Source organism: Rhinolophus sinicus, chromosome 8 (assembly GCF_057876585.1).
Source record: "Rhinolophus sinicus isolate RSI-liver-muscle chromosome 8, RSI-T2T, whole genome shotgun sequence".
Classification (NCBI taxonomy): Eukaryota; Metazoa; Chordata; class Mammalia; order Chiroptera; family Rhinolophidae; genus Rhinolophus; species Rhinolophus sinicus.
Window position 1 is genome coordinate 51,849,718 of NC_142508.1, and position 22,659 is coordinate 51,872,376.

General features: G+C 45.6%; 1 protein-coding gene and 1 pseudogene across 1 annotated transcript; both read left to right on the forward strand.

Moving 5' to 3' along the window:
- Positions 1-39: 39 nt before the first annotated feature.
- On the forward strand, positions 40-16,829 carry EMC8 (ER membrane protein complex subunit 8). The gene is made up of 5 exons (XM_019747115.3): positions 40-524; positions 8,014-8,090; positions 14,162-14,231; positions 14,910-15,004; positions 15,501-16,829. Exons 1-5 carry the CDS (start codon positions 294-296, stop codon positions 15,658-15,660), a joined length of 633 nt encoding a protein of 210 aa, XP_019602674.1. The 5' UTR covers positions 40-293; the 3' UTR covers positions 15,661-16,829.
- Positions 16,830-17,721: 892 nt separating this feature from the next.
- Positions 17,722-18,588, forward strand: LOC141567475 (large ribosomal subunit protein eL15 pseudogene; annotated as a pseudogene).
- Positions 18,589-22,659: the final 4,071 nt, after the last annotated feature.

The window sequence follows — 22,659 nt, forward strand, 5'->3', positions numbered from 1 at the left end:
AGCGGAAGGAGGGGAGTGCCGCAAACGTCGTAAAACGCCGGGCCGTGCTGCTTTCCGGCGGCGCCGGGCGAGAAGCGCGAGTGGAGTCTGAGGCGGGCGCGTCGGCTTACGGGATCCCGAGTGGAGGGTCGCAGCCCGAGCGGGCCTGAGCCTGTGGGGGCCTCTGCCAACCGCAGGACCGCGCCAGGCATCCGCCGCCTCGTCCCGCTTCTCCGCTGAAGCGCCGCGTGGCTGGGCAGCGGCTCCAGGCCTCAGCCGGCCCCCAGGGCCTCCGGGGCCCTCCCGGGCTCAGCATGCCCGGAGTGAAGCTGACCACCCAGGCCTACTGCAAAATGGTGCTGCACGGCGCCAAGTACCCTCACTGCGCCGTTAACGGACTGCTGGTGGCCGAGAAGCAGAAGCCTCGCAAGGAGCACCTGCCCCTGGGCGGGCCGGGCGCCCACCACACCCTCTTCGTGGACTGTATTCCCCTCTTCCACGGCACCCTGGCCCTCGCCCCCATGCTGGAGGTGGCCCTCACCCTGGTAAGCGCGGGAAGGGCGTTCGGCCGCTCCTGGGAGATGGGCTTGCGGTCAGCTTCCACGCGGTCCCTGCTGGGAGCTGACAGCTGCCCCGCGGGAGTCTAGCACCCACGGCCGGAGGTCGCGGTGACGACGAACGGGATGACTCGCGAGAGCGCTGGGTCTCTGCCCGGCACTTCGGAAACGCTCCGCAGATGGCAGGGTCGTAAGTTGTAGCAGCGGCCCGAGGGTATTTTTACCTGTCTAAAATACCTGTCGAGGGTACTTTTAGAGGCATTTTAGGCGATGAATAATGCATGAATGTCCCCAAGCAAGTAGCCTTTATAGAAATAAGCCGTGGTTAACTGGGATTCGACAGGCGTTTACATTTGGGATTTTGAGTCGAGGAAAGTTTTTATGTATTGGGACCGAAAGGCTAGCGTTTGGTTCTCGCGCACCTTCACAGAGCCGGTTCCTAATCTGACGTGGATGTCAACGCCGTGGTTCTTTTGATGTTGGTGCCCCGGAATCCCAGAGTTGAGACACGTTTAGAGAGGTGGCGTTGACGGCACAGGCTCTGCTCCCTTTGTGTGGGGCGGGCAGCCCTGGGTAAGGAGAATTTGTTCCCATGGATGACTTATCTAGAAGGCTCCCATGGTTTTAAAAGCTAAAAGCCTGAAATTAAAAAGCTGGAGCAGTCGTATCTTCTCTCCACCACGCTTTGATGTGTTCACTAGCAATGACTGCTTTACTGAAGCCCAGTGGGGAAAAGAGTTGGAATACGGATGCATTGTCGGGTAATGTAATTCTCGGCAGTAGTATTTGAGGTATGGTGATCAATGAAGGAAAAAAGACCACCTGTAAATTCCAGTGGGTTGTTAAAACCTTAGGGAGAAATAAACTCGCCTCAGTGCCCGAGCTGCGGTACTGTTTTATCTTTAAGTGTAAACGACGGTACTAAAAACATTTGTTAATTCACGCAAAAAGTAGTTAAGTTTGAGAAGGTGTGGGCAGAAATCCTGTCTCTATACCTCCCACCAAGTAAAATGAGTCCATAATTCCCCTGGTGATGACACCCATGTAAATTCTTAGGAAGCAGGAAGTACCTTTGGGCAAATGGCCCTGACCCAAGGTTACTGGGAACATTTTTGATTGCCTGTGAAACTGTCATTGTGTGAATTTCTCCATATCATCTCTGGGCAGGGGATAGATAAGAAGTAGATGATATTTATACATAAAATCAATCATTTTAGCTCCTGAAGAAATGTGCTGTGGGTACCAAAATATCCCGGGTGTGCATGTTTCTGTTTTTATGCAAGTCTTTTCAACCATCTTAATCATTCTGTTACCAAGGGAATTACAGGCTAATTGGCTATGTGTTGTGTGTTCACTTGCAGGAAACTAGATTTACCAGTAGCATTAAGGCAGGATTATTTATCTCCAATAGTGACCTGCCCGTGATGGGAGAGGGGCATGGCTGTGGATCCAACACAGTACCTGCGTAGCAGTTGAACTTTCACGAAACAGACAAATACAATACCGAAGAATGAGTACCTTACGTGAGGTTAAGCAGAAAGTGGTGAGGGGTCCAAGAGAAAAGTCAGCCAACCCAGGATTGCAGAGTTAGGGAAGGCAGGCTGCCCAGAGAAAGGGACATGCAAGTGGTGGCCCAGGCGGCCAGCCATAGTAACCCAGGGGGTGGGGAGAGAATAGTCAAGGCAGAGAGGCCGGCATGTGCAAAGACCAGGAGAAAACTGGGGGGAGGGGAGCTGGAGTGTAAAGGTAGAGAGAGGTGAGCAGTGAATAGATTTCAATGTAGAAGACCTTGCAGGTCACACAAAGGAGTTTGGGCACCGTCATGAGGACAGAGGGAAGCCACTGGAGGAGAGTTACATGAACAGACTTGTGTCTTGTAGTGATTGGTCCAGCTTGCAGCAAACAGGATGTTGGTGACGGGAGTTGCATACGAGACTGAAGGCAGCAAGGTGGCCTAAACTAAACTGAGTGCAGTGTAAATGCAGAGAGGGATACAGATTAGAGAGTCAGGAGGAAGGATCAACAGGACTCAGTGACTAATGGTATGTGGACATAGGGAAAGGGGAGCAACGTTGACACCTCAATTTCTGACTTACGCATCGGGAAGACAGTGCTGCCTTTCACTGAGGGAAAATGAAAATGACCTAGAAGTCAAAGTAGAACATGCGTCTGGAGCTCAGAAGATGGATGGACTAGAGACACAGATAGGGAACCAGTAGCTTCTCAGTGACGTTTAAAGCCGTGAGAGCGAGTCAGATTGGCCAGGACAGTGTGGAAGGAGGAGAAAGCCATGGACAGAAGCGTGAGGAGCTGTGGCTTTTAGGGGGAGTCACAGGGTAACTGAGTAGCCGGAGGGGTAGGAGGAAAAGGACTGTTGCTTTAATCCGTGTAAAATCCTATCAGAAATACCTAAGAGCCTCGTAAAAACAAACTTGAACTGCACTTGAAATTGTCAAAATATTATTAATTCTTCTCATTCTTAAGGAATCTCTCCAGAGTTGAAAGAGTTATGTTCCTATTACCAGATACGAGTGCAATACTTGAGAGAATTAAATATACTAACTATAAACAACTGCCTTTGAGTCACCTTTACATGAATTTTCCCCAGGGAGCAGGTCTGTTTCCCAAACCACTTACTTGGGGAGGGAAGATGCCCACAGGGGACCTTGACTCTTAAGCGGGGCCCATTGCCACCGGCTTGTTAAGAGGGAAAGGGCACTGCTGAGGCCCTGGTCTGCGCTTGCTCCCCCTGGGTCATTACACGCTGCACTTCGGTTTCTCAACTTCCAGCACTTCCTCCAAACTTGCCCTTCGTTGTTTGAGACTCCCATCCAGCGAAATGAAGTCCTTTCTGCAATAACTTATTTTCAACAGTCAAAACAAATAGCCGAAGTGCTAGCCTTGCCAAGCCGTGGTGGTTTATGTTGGCTTTTCTTACATTGACCAACACTTGGAATCATAGCCTCAGTATTTGACAAGTATGAAAAAGACGCCAATCAAGTACAAGTTAAATAACTTTTAAAGGAAAATTTGCAATTGGAGTTTCATCCAAAAATGTTGTGTGTTACAATTAAGGCATTTAAATTTATATCATTCAGCTTTTGACTTAGCAACTTGATAACCTGAAGGCAATGAAAACAATCTCAGTGCGTGGAGACATAGTTGATCAGGTATCAGCTCTGGAAGATGTAATTTTAATAAAGCTTCCAAATTCATGAAACTGTATAGAAAAGGCCTTATTCTCGTGGCTTTCTTCTATTGAGGGAGTTTTCATACTGTGATGCTTTTTGGTAAGTGGGAAAGGCTGGCTTGATACGCAGCCCATCAAAGGGCCGCATCAGATTCCTTTGAAAGGCTTTTCATTATCATTTTCCATTTTAAAAAAATCCTTGAATCTCTGGGTGCTTTTTTATTTTTTTAAGTACTTATGCCTGTTATCTTATTTATCCTTATAGCCCTTTGACGTAGGTAGTGACGGAATTATTTCTAATAGCAAAAACCCATAAAATGTTAGTAGGGAAATTAGCGTAAACCTGCTGTTTCCCTAAGCCCTGCTTGTCCTTCCACCTCCCTCTGATTTCCTAGCACTGTGGAGCCGTTTTTGACTACATGCTGCTCAGATGACTTTCTTATTTGCCAGTTGGCCTAACCACCATGATTTTGGTCCAGACTTCTTTATGCTGCCTCCACGGGGCCTCCTCTGTGCTCATTTGCATGGGCTGCTGTCCTCTGGCCCTTTCCTAAGCGCCCTCCTCCCTTCTTCCCCTCTTTTATCTCCAGAACATTCCCTTGCTAGCGTGGGAGAGGGAGATGGCTGCTCTGGGTCTTCCTTTCAATTCTTCCCCCTGACTTTTCCCTCTGTCCCCATCCATTTGCCTCCAGGGCTCTTCTTTCATGGATCCAGCTACTCTCCGTTCCATAAAAAAGTCAGCACCCCACTTGAGAAAGAGCTTTTGTTCTCACTGACACTAACAACTCCTCTACTTTTAACGTCCAAGGCCAGCTTCTTGCTACAGACGGAGGCTCACAGACAACCTCGAGTTGTAAGTGGCAAGTCCTCAGAGTGGCTGTCACCAGCTCCCTGCCTTGCTTCCTTTATGGCTGTTGTATAGTCCCTGTGAGGTGGGTGATAGTGCTTTGTAAATTGTAAGGTGCCTCACACCTGCAAATGTTAGCAAGTTTGCTGAGAGAAGCTACTTTCTTTGTGCTGAGTCGAATTGGGAATGAATGGGTTAAACCCAGCGCCTTTAGTAGTTCTAGTGACTGGAGTGGAATGAGCCAAAAACTGCATTGAGCAGAGGATGTGGGCTTATGCTAAGGTAAAAGTCCTTTCTCTCTGAAAAGTCAAAGAAACTGCATGAATAAATGGAGAATTTGGACCCCGTATTGAGAGTCAGTTTTACTGAGTTGACATCAGGTTTCATTCAGGGTGTTATCCTGAACTTGGATTTTCATTTTGATTGTTCGTAGGCTGCCTGATGGCAATAGGGAATCATAGCAGCAAGGCAAGGAAAATGGAAATGGATTCACTGAGAACAGAGGTCAAACAGCTTCTTAGTTCTTTTGCCTGGCCTGCCCCCAGGCCTCCTCCCCCCCACACCTTGGGAGGAGCCAGTCGCCTTTACTGAGCAAGCTCCCATTTAAACCCACTAGGATTTTCATTAGCAAGCCGTTGGGCTTACTGCAGGAATATGAAGGCTCTCGGGACCTGCCTGCCCCATCCCCACCCCAAGCCCTGTCCACACCGCTCATCTCCTTCCACACACTGGATTTTACTCCACACCAAGGCACTCTCACCCGATGACACCTGGTACCATTTTTAAGACAATCAAAGAAAACTCTTCCCCTCTTATTCAAACTCGTTTACCTTCCTCCAAGGGCTCTGATGGCTGGTGGGGAGGCCTTAGTTCTCCATTCCTCAGTTGGAGGCCAGTTGTGTCTGTGGCTGGACAGCTGCCCATCGCAGGCAGCCACACATACAGTTACCTTGGTTATTCTTGTTTGAGTCATTCAAAAGTTTCTAAAACTGAGCCAGAGCTTTTGTGGCCCGGTTCACTTTTAGGGCAGCCTTGTCAGCGAGTTCTACTAGAACTTCAAGGTCATGGCGTTATTTTTCTGCTGGAATTTGGTTAGGCCCTTGAAGTTTCTCCTATAGGACTTTGCCCTCCTCAAGGAAAGTGTCAAATCAAGGTGTGCAGTGCATTTGCTGAGGAGTCCTGCACCCTTGCCTCCAGCCTAGGAAGGGAATCGAGGAGCAGCTTAGCCTGCTCACTAAAAACTGCTGCTGGAGGGGTCAGCACATCGCCAGTAGCAAGTAACCTTATCCTTATGTTAAACATGGCTCTGATCAGCCAAAAACTAGCCCCCGGAAATGTCCACGTCCTAAGCCCTGGAACCTGTGAATATGTTACCTTACATGGCGAAACGGATTTGGCAGAGGAGATTAAGTTAAGGGTTTTGAGATGGGGAGATTATCCTGGATTATCTGATGGATCCAGCGTAAGGGTTCTTGTCAGAGAGAAGCAGTTTACTCAGAGTCAAAGATGTGCTGACAGAAGCCGAGAAGTCAGAGTGATGTAGCCACTAGCTAAGGAATGTGGGTGACCCCTAGATGCTGGAAAAGGCAAGGACCATGTTCTCCCCGAGCTCCAGAAGCAATCAGCCCTGCTGACCCAGTGTAGATTTCTGACCTCTAAGATAATCGGTGTTGTATTAAGCCACTGAGTTTGTGTAACTTGTTACAAGGACAATAGGAAACTAAGACAGTAGCCGAACTTGGGACACATCTCTAGTTATGACTCGGGATATAAGGACAACCTGCCCCAAAGAGCAGGGAGAGGGACGCCAAAGTGGGCAGAAATGAGGGTCACCTCGAGTGAGGACACATTCCACAGGTGGGTCTTTGATGAGAAACAAAGGCTGGGAGAGCTGCACTAAAGGGGAGGACGTTCTAGTGAGTTCAAGGAATGGGGCCAAATGCCTCATTTTAAAGCTATGCTGTGCCCTTTGGTGCTACATAGAGATAAGTTTAGAAAAAACTGAAAGAAATTCCTGCTGTAGGCAGCAACAGAAAGTTTCTAGAATCCATCCCTTTAAGAGGTGATAAAAACAAAATACAAGTAATTTTGGAGTCATTTGCAGCAAAGTTACAGTGAACGAGCCATTATAAATATTTTGGAGACATAGCCCTAATCTTTTGGGTGGTTGACCAAAACATCTAATTGGTTCAATGAGCCTTGGTTTTGACCCAATATGGTAATTCATGAGCTCTTAGGAGGCCAGAATTATTATTCTAATCCTCATGTGAGCCAGGGAACCTTGGACTGTAACCATCTTGTAATGTCTGCTTTTAGTCATAAAGGAGACTGTCTGAGGTCCAAACCAGAATTCAAGAAAAAGAGCAATAGGACTATGTTTTAAAACGAGGGAGAGAGAGAGAGAGAGAGATAAAAACATTTTTAACCAGTTAATTCACTATATTAAAAAAACAAGGATCAATTTTTTCCTCTTCTGCAGACTAAGAATAGAATTTATTGCGGTGCATTATTAAAATTCCATTATAGCAAAACAGTTCGGATGACATTTGTTGTTTTTAATAATGGCATTAGACCTGCAGGAAGCTAAATCTGATGAGAAAAGAGTGGCATTATAAAATGCACAAAAAATCTTTCAAAGTCGGCCACCATGCTCCTATCTAAAATCACGCCACAGGGAAGTGAGTGTGTGTGCGCACGCTCTCGCCCTCAGGCACGTGTGTGCACACATGTGCAGGTACAGCCCCTCCTGTGTCTGCCCATCTGTATGCCTTGCCTGTTTACCCCACATCCCAGTATGAAGAGTTTTTCAGGGTATGTTGCTAGGAATACTGAAATACAGTCCAAAAAGACTTGATTTCAAAAGAGACTTAGGTTCCCAATTGGGCTCTGCTACCTGGCTGTGCAAACGTAAAAACTCTTGAGTTTTAGCTTGCTTATCTGTGAAGGATTGATTTAAGTGATCTTAAGGATTTCTCAAGCCCCATAATGTCTCAGTTCTCTATGTTGTAAGAGAAGGTGGGTAAAGATGGTGACCCCTCCCCACCTCTCCACGGCACTGCACCTGTTTAATAGGTGTCAAGACTGGGGCCTTCTGCAGGGACTGGGCAAGGAAGTCAGTCCTCGTGTCCTGTCCCACCCCTCCCGGCCATTGCAGGGCCCTCAGATCTGGGATGCGCCCCACCTCAGTGAGAGAGAGGGGCCCGTGCTTCTCCTGTGCTTGCTCTGGCCTCACGTGGACCATGGAAAGCAAGTTGGTGTGACCTTTTTTCTGTGAACACTCATTTCATTCTTGTAGCCTTTCTTCTGGGGAGAAGGATACAGGTTTATTTGGTGTCTTATCCCAGCATTTGGGGCGGGGAAGGTCCACTGTGTTTATTAAGACTTGATATTTCAGGGGAAAATCATTCATCTTTTTTCCCTAATTTTTGTTCCTCTTTCAGATTGATTCGTGGTGCAAAGATAATAGCTATGTGATTGCTGGTTATTATCAAGCTAATGAACGAGTAAAGGATGCCAGGTACGTCCGTGCAGAAACCCTCTGTGGTCTGAAACAATGATCATGTGGCAGACAGACGATTTCTATGTGCTTTCTGACCTTCTGGAGGCTCAAGATACAAAATCCGTGAGAACAAAACCCTTCCCCACCCCCTGTGCTTGTTTATAGTATTTGCAAGGAACTGTGGTGTGGCTAATTCCCAACAACAGAAAGTCTAAACATTTATATTAACTTTGGGATTCTGTTTTGTATCTTCTTTATTTTGCTTGAAGGGAATTCGTACAATGAAAGCAACAGTCATGGGCCTCCAGTTTCTGTCCCCACTCCGCCCTGCCGTGCTTCCCATTGCCCAAGTAGGAATAATGTGGGGCAGAGCATTAGGACAGAGCACTGCTCTCTTTGGGGCTAAATAAAGCAACTTTTAGGTTTGACGCTCTGATACTAGGATGAAAATGTGGAAAGTGGAGAACTCTGCTTTATTTCCGCCTCGGTCTCCGTCCCAGCTGAAAGACAGATGACACGCGGAAGTTAGGATAATTTGAGGCGGGCTTAATAAGCAGGTTATTTCCAAAGGTGTGGGCCATATGGAAGAGAACTCACGAGAGAGTAGTGCGGTAACCCAAAGCTGGTGACAAAAGCCGGTCCCATCTCTGGGCCTGACGGGACGGGGAGGAAAGGGTTGAGTAAGGAAGTCCGCCTCGGGAAGGGATTAAGGTACACAAATTGCCAGTTATAAATGGTCACGGGGGTGTAAAGTACAGCATAGGGAATGTAGTGAATGATATTGTAATACTACGCCTGGTGTCAGGTGGGTACTGGACCAGTCGGGGATGACTCGGTAAGTGAAATACATGTCTAACCACTATGCGGTACACCTGAATCTAATCTAATATTGCATGTCAACAGGAATAGAAACAAATGTGTTTTTAAGAAAGAAGAATTCCTCCTCTCTGCTTGAGGAACACAGCCAGCAGCCAGCCTGCTGTGACCTTACAAGGAGAGGCCCGAGGGGTGGGGGGGGTGTCAGTTCCCTGACCTCCCTCTGATTCCTCCCGCCAGGAGCCAGGGCGATGGAAAGTGGCCAGTCCGGTATCTAGCGGGACGCGCTGACACGCTTTCCTCACGTCGTCAGAGCTGACTGACTCATGGCCCGGCAGTTAGCGGATGCAGTGAAGGGCCCCGGACTTAAGCTCCTCCTGGAGTTCTGTTCACTGGCCCGGCGTAGGCGAGAGGTTGGATTCAATAGCATTCTTGTAAATAACACAATAAACGGGTGACTGAGTGTTGCTATCACTGATGAGGCACAAATGCACTTTAGGGACCAAAACGCTCTTACCCTTGGAGGACTGGGTCCAGTCAGGGCTTGAAGGGAGGCGGGGTAACAAGCGAAATGCTGGGCTCAAAATGATTCCTGTGGAAGCCTCTGCGGGATGGCACTACATAGGCGCTCGCTGAGCCCCGGCTCTTCAGCCTCTCCCACTACCTCTGTGACTTGTTTCTCAGAGCCCAGGAGCACCACTCGTTTCTCCTCCTCGGGTGCTTCTCTTACTAACCTCACTCCTTCTAGGACCTCCTCTCCGTTTGATTCCACCCGAGACCCCCCGTATATTGATGACCCATTGTCTGCATTCCAGCTGTGGTCTTGAGCCTATTCATGGGGCCTGTGTCCGGCTTGGTCTTTGACTGACTGGGCACAGAATGCCTACCCTGGGCAGCCACGCTCTGTGCTGGGCAAAGCTAAAGACTCTTGGCCCTTTCCTGCAGGTTGCTGGGTTGAATTGGAAAGCTATTGCCAACACGGGACTAAGACGAGACAACAGGCCGGGTGCCGTGACGGTGGTGTAGAGGGCTGTGAAAGCAGGAGCAGGGAGGAGTTGCATCCAGTAATATGGCCGGAGAAGCGCTCCGGGAGGCTGTCATTGGAACTGGGTACTTGAGAGAGGGCAGGGTCCTGGCAAGTGCAGATGTAGAGAGTAGGAGGAGCATTCCTAGAGAGGACACCATGAGGAAGACGCCAGGTGGAAGTGGGCAGGGGCAGAGGAAATGCTAGGAAGGGAGGCTGGAAAGGAAAGGTAGGGCAAGCCTAAGGTGTTTTGAACTTCATTTTGTAAGCAGCGGAGAGCCGTCCTTGGAAGGGGGGGGTTTCCTGAACTGAGCAGTCCTTTCCCATGGTTTAAAGAAAGGAGACGAGAGTAGGCAAGAGGTAAGGGCTGGCTTGTCAAGTGAGTGTAGCTGTTTCCCTTTATCCCCCACCCCACCCCCACATCTGTGACTTATTTACGTGATCAGCGCAGTGTACACCTGCACAGGTTCTCTCGTCCACATGCCTCACTTGGCTCATGGCCTCTCCATCTTCCTGCCTCTATTTGGACCTCATTCCAGCCCAGCCTAGAATTATCTTACTCAGACACCATTTTCATGCTATCATGCCTTCTAGAATTTCCCAGTTCCTTCACCTGCTCTGTGCTCAGGAGGTTTTGCATTCCTCCATTGATCCCTCTATTGATGTTAAATACCTGCTAACCAGCCATTTGTTGGATCCATAGAGAGGATTAAACATTAGGGGGCTTGGGGGTAGTGTGCCCAGTAACTCTTTAGTTCCTTCTGACGAGTCTCTGCTGTACTCAGGATTTCATCCACCCCTCCCATGTGCTGGTGCTGTGTTAGGAGTAAACCTGGAGTCCCTTACACTGTACCTGACCTGAGGCTTCCCTGCCTTCATCCTATCTAATCCTCACAAGGATGCTCAAGTGAAGAAATTCCAGCCAGAGACGGTCCCTGCACAAAGGCCACACGGCTTGGAAGCTCAGGAGCTGGGGTCGGGCCAGTTTCCTTCTTTGATGCTATTTGCCTCTACCTGGAAAATCTTCCCTTCTTCCTTTGCCAGACCTAGCTAAAAATGCTCTCTTCTTTTAGAAATATCAGCTTAACAGCCGAAGTTTTGGAGCCAGGTAGACTTGGATTCAAATCGTAGGTGACTTGGGCCTCAGTGATCCTATCCGTAAAATGGAGCTAAGAGTTCATACCTCAGTGAGTGGTCGTGAGGATAGAGTGAAGCAACATACAACATGTTTAGCTTTGTGCTTGTTTCAAAGTAGAGGCTGGTACTATCACTAGTCCTGTGATTACTTTTTTCAAAAAAGGATCATTCAGTGTTTTAATGTTATAGAAAGAAATATAAGGTGTTTGTAACTCTTTTACTCATTTCCTAAACTTGAGGTTATTATATCGTTTTATTTGTGCTGGTTGGGAAGGGGGTTAGCAAAGTGGTCTCTGTCTCCAGGGTGCCTGCAGGTTTGTTTGGCAGCTGACTCGAGTTGATACAGCCTGGTAGGAAAAAAGTACTGACTTTAATATCATAATGCGACGGTCTTGCATTAGGAACGACATAGGTCAGTATATTTGAGACTAAATGCGTAACACAAAAAAAGTAAACAAAATTGGCAGTTCTTTCAAATACTTTAGCAATTCATTAACTGCTTTTTTTTACCTTTCAAAAGAATCAATTTTAAATTTGAGTAGTTGGGCATCTGAAATGGTAGTTCTTATTTTTTTTAACACATTTTTTTTCTTTTCTTTTTTAATTTTATTGGGGAATATTGGGGGACAGTGTGTCTTTCCAGGGTCCATCAGCTCTATGTCATTGTCCTTCAATCTAGTTGTGGAGGGCGCAGCTCAGCTCCAAATCTAGTTGCCATTTTCAATCTTTAGTTGCAGGGGGCGCAGCCCACCATCCCATGTGGAAATTGAACCAACAACCTTGTTGAGAGCCCAGGCTCTAACCAACTGAGCCATCCGGCCACCCTTAATGACTGTTTCTTGACCCTCTTCTCAATAAAAGTCACCAACTACTATGCTGACCATAAATGTTAGGGTAACAGTTTGGTAAGTTTCTTCATGGCACATGCTTACGTGGCACGTGTCCCTAGAAGATCATGTACTTAGCACATGCCAACTTCTCTTTGCACCTGAGGTGTAGGTGAGTCAGGACCGGAAACGATGCAGAGCAGTCAGGGTGGGTCTTTTCCACACTTGGTGGGGGAGTCGGCAGCCCTATTCCTGCTCCGCACCGTTTCCCGCCTGAGCTGTGGGAACTTGGCACTTGTCGACTTCCGGTAAATACAGTGAAGCACTGCCTTCGCTTTGAGAGCTTTCCGTGCTGATGTGAGGGACAGGAATCCCTGGGCCCTTTCTCTTTTAAACTATTTTGTTGTTGTTGAATTTTTCCTCACATAATACTGCAGACTTACAATCGTCATGTCACTGTAAATTTCCAACTTTGAAAGTGAAAATAGAATTAGATAAAATTTATTTTTATAAAGCATTATTAATCTGCTTTTTTCAGTCTCAATCACAAAGAAAGGGTTGTAATTGTATAGTGTGTTTCTTTAAATAAACTCAAAATAATGCTTTTTTTTTTTTTATGGCCATTAAAATATATAGCTCAGTCCTTGCTTCAAAAAGCTGAGACTCTTAATTGTGCAGGGAAAATAAGATGCACAAAAAGACAACTGCCTGCCAAGGATTAAGTGTCAAAGCATTATAGACGTAAACACTCAGTTTAGAGAAGGGACAAATGGACCTCATCTGGGGCAGCTTGGCAAGACCTCCCAGAGAGGGTAGCATTTTTCTGGACATTAAAGATGGGAAGGAATTCAGCAAGCAGAGATTGGCATGGAAGGGCATTCCAAACAGGGAACAATGAGTGAGGGAGGTGCTACATAGACAGTTTTACTGAATAAGTAAATAATTTACTGAAATTAAAGACACACAGAGCTTTGTCCCTGTGGGTGGGAATAGTAGCTCGGTCCACGGTGAGAAAGGCCGGGACTTGCCAGGCTGAGAACAGTGGGCTTTTATCTTCCAAGCAGCAGTGAACGGTAGGGGGGCGCGATGGAGTTTCATTTTAGGAAAAGCGATCTAAAGAGAGTTTTCAGGATATATTAGATAAGAGAAGCCTGGAAATTAAGACCAGTTAGGAAGCAATTTTAGAAACCATGGCCTGAACAAAATGGATGACAGGGAGAATAAAGGAGGCAGAGACAAGGAAAGAATCTGCAGTGCCTGGTGAGTGAATGAAGAAAAGTGGAAAAGGTAACCTCATTCAGAGAAACTAGAAATAAGCCAGCCTTCCTGGATGCCGTGAATTCCAGCTGGAAGGCCTTGGAAGGTGGGCAGGTGGATGGTAGGCTTCGAGGGTGCTGGCCCACAGAGGTGACAGGGTGGAAACCAGATTGCACAGGCAGGTGTATGAGAAAATGGATCAAGAGGGACAAGATCGTCAACTTCATTAGGCTTCTTAATAAGCTGAAGAAATGTGGTTGGAAGGGAGGAGAGAGGTTAGACAGTGGCTAGAGGGACCAGTTGAATACTTTTTTTTTCCCTAAAAAAGGAGAAGGCTTCTTCAGATTTGACAGCAGAGCTGGGGCCATTGGGGGAAGAGAGAATGTAAATAAGGCTCTGAGAGAAGGTCAGACTGGATGGGCCTACAGGTGGGAGGAGGCCTCTTCCTGAAATAGGATAGAAGAATAACTTTGTGTTTGGAGGGGTGACCAGGGATAATGTGGGAGCCACTCGATTATTCATTTCATTGACTTAAGGTTGAAAGTCGTCATTTATCAAGGTTGGGGTGGGGCAGAGCCAGTGATTGAAGGCTAACGAGCAGAGGAGATTTGGAATGGCTTAGGGATTTTAGAAATTTTTTTTCTTTAAGTAAAAGCAAGAGACTCAGTTACCAGCAGCTAAGAGTTGGATGGAGTCACTTGCATCTGGGAGTTTGCAGATGGAAAAGGCAGCAGCAGGTCATCTAAGTGCCTTGGCTGGTGCTGTCCGCTGGGTTCCAGGGAGCCTTTTTATTTAGACGATGCCTTCTCAGGATCCCCTCCTCAAGGGCTTCCCGCTGGAATGAGACAGGACCTCTGTGTTCTGTGCTCCCCGTTGCCCTTACAGCACTCCCTGTCCTCTGCACAAGACATTGCAGCCGGGCTGCTGTCCGTCGTTTTATCAGTGCTCATGAACTGTGTGGTCGGTAGACAATGTCGAGTGGCATTAACTAGAACGTGGTGGTAAACTCGCTGCTTCTTTTTCTGCAGTCCAAACCAGGTTGCAGAAAAGGTGGCTTCCAGAATTGCCGAGGGCTTCAGCGATACCGCTCTCATCATGGTAAGTCTCTCTCGATTGCCTGTTGTGTTTTCAATTTGCAGGGTGGCTACTGAGCGTTCTCTTGCTAACATGGAGCTTTGCTCTATAGCAGGCTTCCTTCCTGCAGGTACTTCACAGACCGTTGCCACCTTTGGTAGTCACAGGACGCGGATCTCCAAAAGTGGGGAGTCATTCAAATTCAGTGGTTGTCAGCGGGGTCCCCATGCCAGCAACATCAGCACCAACCAGTAACTTACTAGACATGCGGACTCTCAGAGCCCAGCAGTCTGTATTTTTATAAGCTTTCAGGTGATTCTGACACACTAAGTGTGAGAACCATTGAATAAGAGTAGCTGGCACAGCCTGTTCGGAAAGGGAGTTAGGTAGTTAGGTGGCTGACACAAGAGCCTTGTTAAACAATCTTAATTCTGACAGAATTCTGAAGGGAGGGAAGAAGTAATGTTTGGAAGCTCCACTTTTGTGAAAAAACAATGAAATACTTAGTATTTATCCTACATAACACATAGTGTATGTTAGGCTCACGCGTGCAATTCCTCACATCCCATTTGCAGTGTCTGCACGCTGCAAGGCGGGGTTTCTGCATGGGCCATGAGGAGGGGCCTAAGAACTTGCAGAAAGGTACTGGCTGTCGGCTTTCTGTGAGCTCTGTTCACCAGTGTGTCTTTGTCTTGTGCACAGGTAGACAACACGAAGTTTACGATGGACTGCGTGGTACCCACGATCCATGTGTACGAACACCACGAAAACAAGTGGCGGTGCAGAGACCCACACTAGTGAGTGCCGTGTTCTTACCCTATGGGAAAGCTGATCCCAGCCTCCTGTGTTTCTCAGCGTGTTTTCAGAAGACTGTACAGCCCTCACACAGAAATCACGCGTGTTCCTCAGCCCCTGGGGGACTAAGGCCAATAGGGCTTCCGAGCACTAGCGGAAACCTCAGTGTTACTCCAGGGTCTTCCCACCCCCAACCCCGGGGCACGCTCCTTAAGCCAGACGCTCTTTCCAAGCATTTGGTTTGGCTTATTTGCAATCACTCAGAAAGCGTCAGTCGTTTGCCTCCAGCTTTTTCAGCATTTCATTTGGAGGGTGTCTGTTTCATTTCCTAACCATGTTCTGTATTGATTGTGTACATCTTTGTGTTTGAGATGTACATGTTGCTAGCACTCATTATTATCTTCCTTTGTACCGTTGTGTGTGTGTGGCTGGTTTTCTGTTTATTGAAAAGCCACCTTGTTTCATGAAGAAGTTGATTTCTCCTGTTTCACCTCGTAGTGATTACTGTGAAGACTGGCCTGAGGCCCAGAGGATCTCAGCATCACTCCTGGACAGCCGGTCCTATGAGACGCTCGTGGATTTTGATAACCACCTGGATGACATTCGGAATGACTGGACAAATCCAGAGATCAATAAAGCTGTTCTGCACCTGTGTTAAGGAAGGATTTCAGTGACTGATCTCTGGGCATTTCCACTACACTGAAGAAGAAAAGCTATTTTTAAATGTAAATAAAATATTTCCTAGCCTGTGTGGAAGGCTGACAGTTTTCAGAAGTGGCATGTGCCTTGAAAGAGGGCAGAATGTCCCATCAGTCATCTTTTTAATGCAACGTCTCTAGAAGCCGTACAGACAGTCCAATCTGACCCTCCCTGTGGAGTCCTTCCCAGTTGTATGTTGCCATAATCCAATCAAAGCTATTTCTGCTTGTCCAAGATTGTTCCTATTAAACAATTTTAATTAACCTTTTATAATCTGGAGAGGATATTTTTTAAGGCTTATGAATTATCTTTTTTTAAAAAAAAAAAAAAAAAAAGCCCATACCTTATACCCAAAGGAGAGTGTAAGTCTTGGTTCTCTCCAGTTAACGTCCTCTAGTTCCGGGATCGGGCCGGCGCGCAGCACGCTGGTGCCCAGCGGATGCCTGAGAACCCGTGTCTCTGTGCTCAGCCGTCGGGAGGCTACAGCTATGAACAGTACTGCCCCACATGGTGTCAGGTTCACGTAGCTGCCACCGCGCTCAGCAGTGGGAGTCGTGCCAGTGTTGCCTGAGAAACCTTCATCATTAAGAGTAAAAACAAACATCATTGGTAATGGGAGTGCAGTGTAATGCTTGTCGGTCGGCCAGAAAGCTTGTAACCTGCAGAATCAAAACAGGAAAAGCGGACAAGTGCGCAGATTATTTGTAAAAGGCAAAAAAATCAGCCCTAACTCTAATTTGTATGGTTATCCAAATAATTGTAATTTATGTCTTCAAAATAATTATTTCTTTTGTGTTTGAAGCAACAGGAGCAAAACAAAACTTAGACTCCCCAAGATTTACAGAGCACACTGTCTGTAACATTTATATGTAGAACTTAACTACGGTCAAGCTTTTTAACCAAGTCGTGGGAAGTCAATGGAGAAATGTGATGATACTGTTACATTTTTTCTTTTTCATATGAATTATTTTGTGCAGAGTTCGGAGATTTATGTCTTTTCTGCAGTCTTTCTCTTTCACTACATACATGAAGGAAATTTTAACAGTCGGCATGATCTATTGAAAGGGTTTGTGACACAGCATTCATATTTTGACAAATAGAAAAACATTTTTCAGACGTTGCTTACAATAGATGTGCTTTATTTGATCCACCAAATTCTCTCTTCCCCTTTTCTTTTATGCCTCTTTAAATGCCTCTGACCCTTAACTTTTGAAGCCAACATTATTTCATGTGGGGAACACAAAGGAAAGGGTTGTAGATCGGTGTCCTTTATCTTTCTCACTGTCCTCCCCTGAGAAGCCAGGACCATCACAAATGGAGTGCGTGGGCAGCCTTGTCCAAACGGGTTTGTGTTTGCTTCAAAAACACAAAATCCTTTCCTGGGACGCAAAGGAGCAGGTGCTCCCTCTAGTTCTAGGACAGAGCTACTTGGAATCAGGGTAGCTAAGGCTAGTTTTGGAGACATTTTAAAGATGGTCTTAACACTTCCATAGTTGTTTTCCCTCATTTTTGCCTCTTTGTGGAATTCTTGCACTGGATTTTCCCACCAGCTTCCCAGGATTGTGTGCCATCCTCCAGTTTGGATTTCAGCCTAGAACCTGGATCCCTTTCTATGGCTGGACATTTTCAGAAGAAAGCATATCAAATATTTGAAACAATGTATTTGTGGGGGGGGGAAAGTATTTCCAAGATGCAGATATCTGCTTCTATATCCTTATAAAAATAGCAAAAGCCTCTCCTGAGCACCCAGCCCCTGTCCTGGGCTGGCTCTCTCTTACTTCTCCAAGTGGCCTCTAGGCCTCCAGCCTCCTTGGCCCTAAGAACAGACTTGTTTTTCCCCACCCAGGATAAAATTAGTGAGCCTGTCAAATAGCCACTTGAAATGTATTCATACTCTGCCTTTTTATAGAAAAGAATTCAGGGAACAACACCAAGTGTATTTGTATACTGAAAAAGTCTATCAAGGTATTCTTTAAAAATCTGAAGGGCTTGGAGGGAGGGAGAGGGTATGTGTGTGTGGAGAGATCCCCTTCAAGTCATCCATATGCTTACAATCATGCTGGTGAACATTTTTATTTCTTGCTTAACGTCCATCCAGTAAGGTGAGTAGGACAGGTCAGGCCGCAGCCATCAGCTAAGCCAAGATGGGTGCTTACAAGTATATCCAGGAGCTCTGGAGGAAGGCGCAGTCCGATACAATGCGCTTTCTTCTAGGTGTGCTGCTGGCAGTACAAGCCCCACTTCATCCAGCTTGATAACGGCCCAGGCTGGGAAACAAGGCCAGTCAAGGTTATGTCGTAAATTGGATTCCCATGCACTGTGGTAGCCACATACGCCCAGTTCCTAAAGGTGCAACGTATGACAAGACTGTCCATGGTGTTAACCAGCTAAATTTACTCGAAGCCTTTAGTCTGTTGCCAAGGAGAGAGTTGGACGCCACAGTGGGGCTCTGAGAGTCCCGAATTACTGGGTTGGTGAAGTTTCCTCATACAAATTCTTGGAGGTTGTCCTCGATCCATTCCATAAAGCGATGGGACGGAATCCTGACACCCAGTGGATCACCAGACCAGTCCACACGCACAGCGAGATGGAAGGGCTGACATCTGCAGGCCTCAAGAGCTGTGGCCTTGGAAAGGGCCACACGTTCACCATACTACCGGTGGTTCTCGTGCAGATTGGAGAAGGCGCAATACTCTCCATACCGTTACCACTAATGAAAGTATTGTTTGTCAAATTCTTACCTAATAACAAAAAAAGGTGAATAAGACAAATCAGTTACTTATATAAAAATGTCGTTTTCCATTTCTAATGGTTGCATTTAAAAATGGTACTAACCATGGAAAAGTCGGCAGTAACTTCGTAAATAACAAAAAGCAACGTGCTCACTAAGGACTAACTGATTTTGCTAGTTCTAATGAAATTAGGTATAGAATAGAAGCAACTTAGAAGTCTTCAGTGATTTAAGTTTTCAAGTTAATTTCCCAGAGATCGGGTATTTTTAAACCTCATCAAAGAAAAAAGTTCCTGTATAATTAGCTTTGATTTAATAGCTTATTTTTCTGATTGATGTACTTGGAAAAGCTATTCCTGCATATAGTAATTCTCGCCTTTTTTGTTTTGCCTTCAAAAGAAAAATATTTGCTTCTAAAACTGCCCTGTTTTCGGTGTTCTATCTGTCTTAACACAGTAGCTACTTTATGACATAATGGTAAGTGGAAAATAGCCATGGGCATTAATCTCCATGCCCTGTGGACGTTTTTAGCAATTATAGTGATGAGAGCGGAATTTAAAAATAGACTTCCGCTTACTAATTGACATTTCTTAAGGCTTTCCATCAACTCAGTGTCTCTTAAGCTTTGGATTTTTTTCTTCAATTCAGTAGAAAGCCTGGCACAAATGTTAGTTTGTGCCCCCCCTACTAACTCTTAGGTATGTGGTGTGTTAATCTGACTTAATTTCCATATACCCCAGAATGCAGGGATAACTTAAATACCTTGATCCTCTTACTGTTGACAATTACTCCTGAAAATGCTTAAGATATTCTTGAATGGGTACAAAATCTGATTAAGTTTGCCATTTCTTAGAAATGAATGGCCGTCCTTCGAAGGAGCCTTTTCTTCCTTAAGGATTAACTTGTTGGGGGGGACACTTTTTTTTGCAGTGATCTGAAGATTTTTCTTCAGAATTTGAGATCTAGTCCAGCTTTAGAATTGCCAAGCATTGTGTTCTCCTGGTCTTTTGCTTTCCGAGTAATGTGACAAGTGCCAGCAAAGCATCCCCTGGAATTTGACTGGAGGAAACCTTTGGCTTAAACTTGTGTCGCCTTGTAAAGCAGAATAGCCTCCTATATTTAGTGCTGTCTGCAACCCATCCCAGATACCATCAATAAATCTGTAAATAATTGCATTTTGGAATACTCGTGAAGTTGTGTGAGCAAGATCCCTGCCCTTGTACAGTCCACAGTAGTTGGGGAATCGTCCCCAAGGCCAGGACACCCACCCAGGTCACTGAGGGCCCTGGGTGCCCCTCAGGCACTGAGGAGTAAGTGAAGCCTAAGGTGGGTGGGGTTTAGTGCCCTCTGGGTCCCCTCCTCCCGCCACGTTTAACTCATTACTAAAGAAGAGTTGGTCATTCCTCAGGATTGGATGTTCTAAAAAAGGAGAATTCTTCTTGCCCCCAGCAGTGCCTCGTTCTTCCTTGGTAACTCCACATGCTGAAGCCATGTCTACTGTCAGCTAATGGGACTGGGGAGTGAGGTAGCGTTTAGTGAGAGTGCCAAGTGTGAATCCCAGCTTTGCCACTTTCTAGATCTGTGGCCATGGGTGAGTTACTTCTCATGTCTTGATTGAAAAAGGAGAGTGGTAACCCCTACTTGCAGCAACGTCATGTGGGCTAGTGGAATGTGGTAGGGCTACATTGAAAAAAGTTCTTCACTGCTAATGTTTTAACAATTCTAGAACATACTATTTATTGGCCAGACTCACCCCCGAGGTGAAGGACTATCTAGAAGTAGTCCTTACCTAAGAAGAAACAAAGTGCTTATTCACAGTGAACATTCTGTAAACGTCTATTGAATGAGTAAGTGAATAAAAACAGTCGTTCTCAAAAAATAACAGCAGCTAACATTTCTTTAATGCTTTCATTTACATTGTCTTCCCAGCCACCCTGGGATGTTGAGGAAAGAGGGAAGAAATAAAGTGGAATCACTCTAGTCAAGATGCTAAATTACGAAAATCAAGTAGGCTGGGCCTTAAGGAAATGATCAAATCTTGCTTTAACCAGCCTGGGAATTTAACGTTTGAACTCTCCGGTTACGCCTGGAGACAGATAGATATAGATGTCGGTATATAAACCCTATAGATAACCCTCTGATTATCCCCTGAGGGACTTAGGACAGAATGGTCACATATCCAGACCACCGGTCATCTAGAGGATCACCATCTCGGACCAATGCAGAAACTAAGAATGCCAGGCTGATTATTCTTAAGGTACTGTTTACTCTTAAGAACTCCCAGTTTTTCTTCAGAACACTAGGAATGGCCTACTTGTGTTTCCGGTTTGTAAACCCTAAGACCCTTGAGTAAATCTCTGCCGTTTATTTCTAGCCAAAGCCTCCTGACTCGTGCTTGGCTGGCAGGGCTGATCCCAGTATTGCTGCCGTTGCCCTTTCGTGCACATATGTACACAGTTCTTTTAGGATTATATGTAAAAGTGAACCTGTTGGGGGGTATATGTTAAACATTGTAGGATGTATTTCCAGTGGAGCCAGTTGAACATCCTACCCACCGAGTGTGAGAGCTCCAGCTTCAAATCGTCACCCAACACTTTGTGTTGCCAGTCTAATTTTAGACATATTGGTGGTGTGTCAGTGGTACCTTGTGGATTATTGGCCTAAATATGAAGAATAAAATGATATAGCTTCCAGAAAATAACAGGAGAATACTGGGGTTGCCAAAAAAATGTATACAGGTGAAAACTTTGGTCAACGTTGCTCAAGCAGTAGTTCGCTGTAATCAGATGTGTCTGGATTCTGATAGTAACCACTTTGAGCACCTCTTATTATTGCAGAAGTCAAACGTGACTTGTGTTCATCTTTTCTTATCGGTGTATATTGTGTGTTACAATTTTAATACAGTTTTCCTTTCTTAAAATGTGTACACATCTTTTTGGCACCCTCTGTATAGTCGTGACCTTGGGCTTGGCCAAGATTTTTAAGCAGGACACATCAAGAAATGATAAATTGTACTACATTACAATCACAAGCTTTTTGTTCATTAAACAATACAGGACAGTGAGAAAGGAAGTCACAGAGAGAAAAAAGATATTTAGAATACAATTACCCAACAAAAGAATTCTATCCAAATATATGAAAAATCACAGATAAATTAAAAAAACAGACAACTCAGTTGATCAGGCACTTCCCAAAAGAAGACATGCAAATGGCCAATAAGCATATGAAAATGTGCTCAACCAGTGTCCTCAAGGAGAAGCAACTTGAAAACATGAGAGTCCTTTTTTTAGTGGGAAAAAAATGTCAAGAAGCAGAGTCCTCTGTGATATATGTATACAATCCAAATGTTCTGGACAGTTTCTGACACTGAGTCAGTGTCAGAATGCATCCAAAGAAATAGCAGCCGGGTGGCTGGTTGCGCAGTGGTTAGAGCACAGTGCTCATAACACCCAGGTCGCCGGTTCAATTCCCACATGGGCCAGTGAGCTGTGCCCTCCACAAGTAGATTGAAAAGAACAGTGACTTGACTTGGAGCTGATAGGTTCTGGAAAAACATACTGTTCCTCAATATCCCCCAATAAAAAAATTATAGAGAGAGAGAGAGGAGAAAAAAGAGCAGCCTCCATCGCTCCTTCAGTACTGGGGTAGGGTATTCTAGGGTATTCTTGAGACTCAGCTTTAATATCTGGCCTATATAGGCAAATAGGGAGTAACCATTCTGGGCTGGAGGATCTCAGCTGTGGGTTTCTCCCAGCCTACTTAGGACGTTTCCCTGTGAGGGATTTTTTTGTTTGGTTGGTTTTTGTTGTTGTTGTTGTTGTTTTTACTAGTTTCAGGTGTACAAAAAAATAATGATTAGACATTTATATACATCACAAAGTGATAAACCCAATACATCTATTACCCATCTGACACTGTACATAGTTCTTACAATATCATTGACTATATCCCCTATATTGACTTTATATCCCCACGACTATTTTTTAATCATAGTTGATATTCAATATTATTTTATATTAGTTTCAGGTGTACAGTGTAGTGGTTAGACATTTATATAATTTATGAGGTGATCCCTCCGATGAGTCTGGTACCGACCTGGTACTACTATACATAGTTTTTACAATATTATTGACTATATTCCCCATACTGTTCACTTTACATCCCCGTGACTCTTTTGTAACTACCAATTTGTACTTCTTAATCCCTTCACCTTTCTCTTCCTGCCCC